Source organism: Protobothrops mucrosquamatus, unplaced genomic scaffold (assembly GCF_001527695.2).
Source record: "Protobothrops mucrosquamatus isolate PMUCROS unplaced genomic scaffold, P.Mucros_1.0 scaffold9535, whole genome shotgun sequence".
NCBI lineage: Eukaryota > Metazoa > Chordata > Lepidosauria > Squamata > Viperidae > Protobothrops > Protobothrops mucrosquamatus.
Window position 1 is genome coordinate 1 of NW_015395324.1, and position 2,805 is coordinate 2,805.

Below are 2,805 nucleotides of genomic sequence, written 5' to 3' on the forward strand. Positions count from 1 at the left end.
CTTCCTGTTCCTTTTGTAAATGCCACAGAATGGGGCTTTTCCAGTCAGTTCATGCCCATAATGCTTTCATCAGGTATATGCAAAGCTCCCAGCTAGAACATGCCTCCACCTCTGCTGACAGAGCTCCTGTACATTGATGGAGAAGCATCACTTCCTCATTCAGTTCCCCTGAAGCCACTAGGTTGAGAAATTTGGACTGTCCTGTCATTTTGTCTGAAAATCAGAAATCCAACTCAAAATCATAACATCCTTTTAGTCTTCCCTTATAAAGAAGGTATTTCCAATCCCTTTGCTTCCTCTCTCCAATATTGTATCAGAATTTTATTAACCAATAAAACTTTGGGAATGGGCAGCATAACCCCCCTCCCCTCTCCCTCAAGCAAATACACACCTGGAGTCCAACACAACACAGTGGTAAAAGAGGAGCCACAGAGTTCTCTAGACAAGACACCCCAACAGCTTCAAGAAACAGCTCTCTCTTATTAAGCTTACAAAAGCGGTAGCATATAAAGAAAACTTATATTTTTTATAGATGGCATATGACACCAGTGCGCTTAGCGAAAATGTTTAAAAAGGTTTCGGATATTTGCTGGAAATGTAAACAACAGCCAGGCACTTATTACCATGCCTGGTGGATATGCCCTATCGCTAAGAAATTTTGGTCTAAGATCCATAGATGGTTGGAAAAGATGATGAAAATACAGATAGAATTTAAACCGGAATTGTTTTTGTTAGGAATATTAAGACCTAATTATGGTAAAGAGAATGACTATTTGATATTGCATGTTTTAACAGCTGCAAGGATAGTATTTGCCCAATTTTGGAAAAATGAGAATTTACCATCTGACCAGACTATAATTACTAAAATTTTAGAGAGTGCAGAAATGGATAGACTAACAGTAGAAATGAAAGAAAAAGATGATTCAATTTATTTTAGAACTTGGGAAATTTTTTATCAATGGTTAGAGACACGTTAGAATTTGAAGGATTCAATATTTTAGAATAGATGACTGATTCTTAACCGAGTTCTAACTAATACTTCGATGATATGATTATTTTTCTTGATTTACTGATTTTCATTTGTTACTTTTGATTGTTAGGATTTTTTTGAGATTTTATTAGTAGTGTTTACTTAATAGATCAACGTATTTGTTTACTAACTGTTTTTAATATGTTATATAGTCTAAGCCAGTGGTTCTCAACCTTTTTAATGCCGCAACCCCCAACTGGTCGTAAGTCGAGGAATAAACCAGTCGTAAGTCGAGGAATAAACCGGTCGTAAGTCAAGGACTACCCAACCGGTCGTAAGTCAAGGACTACCCAACCGGTCGTAAGTCGAGGACTTTCCCTGCCCGGGAGCGCCGCGCATGCGTGGTTCCGCCCCCTGCGCCAGCTGAGGTGTAGCTGGCAAGCGGCAGAGACGGAGCAGGCTGACCACCAGCTGGCCCAGCTCAAGGGAGGTAAGGCACCCGCCGGAAAAGGAGAAAAAAATGGCAGACAGCCTTGCTTGGCGACCCCCGTGAAATGGTCGATCGACCCCAAATGGGGTCGCGACCCACAGGTTGAGAACCGCTGGTCTAAGCTTCGGTAAAAATGGTTGAACATGATATTTACTCATTATTATGATCCGGACGGTAGCTTGTTTGTTGAAATACGTGATTGTACCTATCCTTATTTTACCCCAAAGCCTTTATTCCCTTCCCCTTCCCCTTTCCTCCCACCCCTCCCTTTACCATACCTGTATTGTTCCTATTTTTCCTTATTTATATAAACTTAATAAAATTTTGTTTAAAAAAAACCACAGCTCTCTCAAATTCCCAAATTCTTCCCTGGATCTTTATTATTTTTTATCGCAGTCGTTTTAGACATCGCTGCGAAAGGGGCTGGGCCTGTCAGACGACTGAAATGATCTGCACGGCGGTTGTTGGGCAGAAAAGGGAGCGAAGAATTCGGCAGCAAAGGTGACCACATCATCAGGCTTGCGAAGAAGAAGCAGCTGCAAGAAATCTGCCAGCAAGGTGTTGAGTTCTGGATGGCGACGGACATAGGTAGCATGGCTTGCTTGTAGCTCTTCCTGTCGAAAGCAAACCAGCCCATTCTCTCTTTAGGGCTATAGCTCTTCAATGGCAGTAAATGAGGATCCAAATAAGATGCTCATTTGCTCCCCCCCCTCTCACACACACACCCCTGCAGCACAAATTTTTAAAACTCTCCTGCCTCAAAGAGATGTATAGCCTCATCGGCTATGTATTTTGGGTGTGAGCCATAATCTGCAATTGTTGGTCATGGTACTAGCAACTGCATTCAAAACATCTCAGGAGCACCAGGTTGCTCGTTATCATCTTCAACATAGGTATGAACATAGATGCTCTAGTCCACAGGTTGGCAACCTGCAGCTCCGGAGCCGCAGGTTCTGTGGCTCCCAGCCTCCTCTGCCATTTGCAGAGAGAGACAGAGACAGAGAGAGGCACTTGCGCTTCCCTGTTTCTCTCTCTGTCTCTCTCTCTGTGTGTGTGTGTGCGTGTGTGTGTGTAAAAGAGAGTGGACTCACGGTGTTCTCGGACAAGCTGAAAAACTTTTGGGGCGGGGCTCCTCCTTTTGCTGCATCTCTGCAGGAAGCAGGAAGGGCAGGAGAGAGTTAGCTAGGGAGTTCAACTTCTGGGAGCTGAAGTCCATGAGTCATAAAAGAGCTGAGGTTGCCTACCCCTGAGCTTGTTGGAGAACAAGGGAGAGGGGGGGAGAAAGAGAGAGAGAGAGAGAGAGAGAGAGAAAGAGAGAGAGAGGGAGGGAGGGAGAGAGAGGGGG

The 2,805-nt window shown here is 43.9% G+C and overlaps 1 protein-coding gene across 1 annotated transcript in view; it reads right to left on the reverse strand.

Annotated features, from left to right (window-relative positions):
* Positions 1 to 1,843: 1,843 nt before the first annotated feature.
* Positions 1,844 to 2,805, reverse strand: part of LOC107301001 (ciliogenesis-associated TTC17-interacting protein) — an 8,526-nt gene continuing 7,564 nt past the window's right edge. Inside the window, exon 5 of the mRNA XM_015830274.2 lies at positions 1,844 to 2,074. Coding sequence (XP_015685760.1) covers positions 1,862 to 2,074 — 213 coding nt within the window. The 3' untranslated portion in view covers positions 1,844 to 1,861. The remainder of the gene's footprint in view (positions 2,075 to 2,805) is intronic.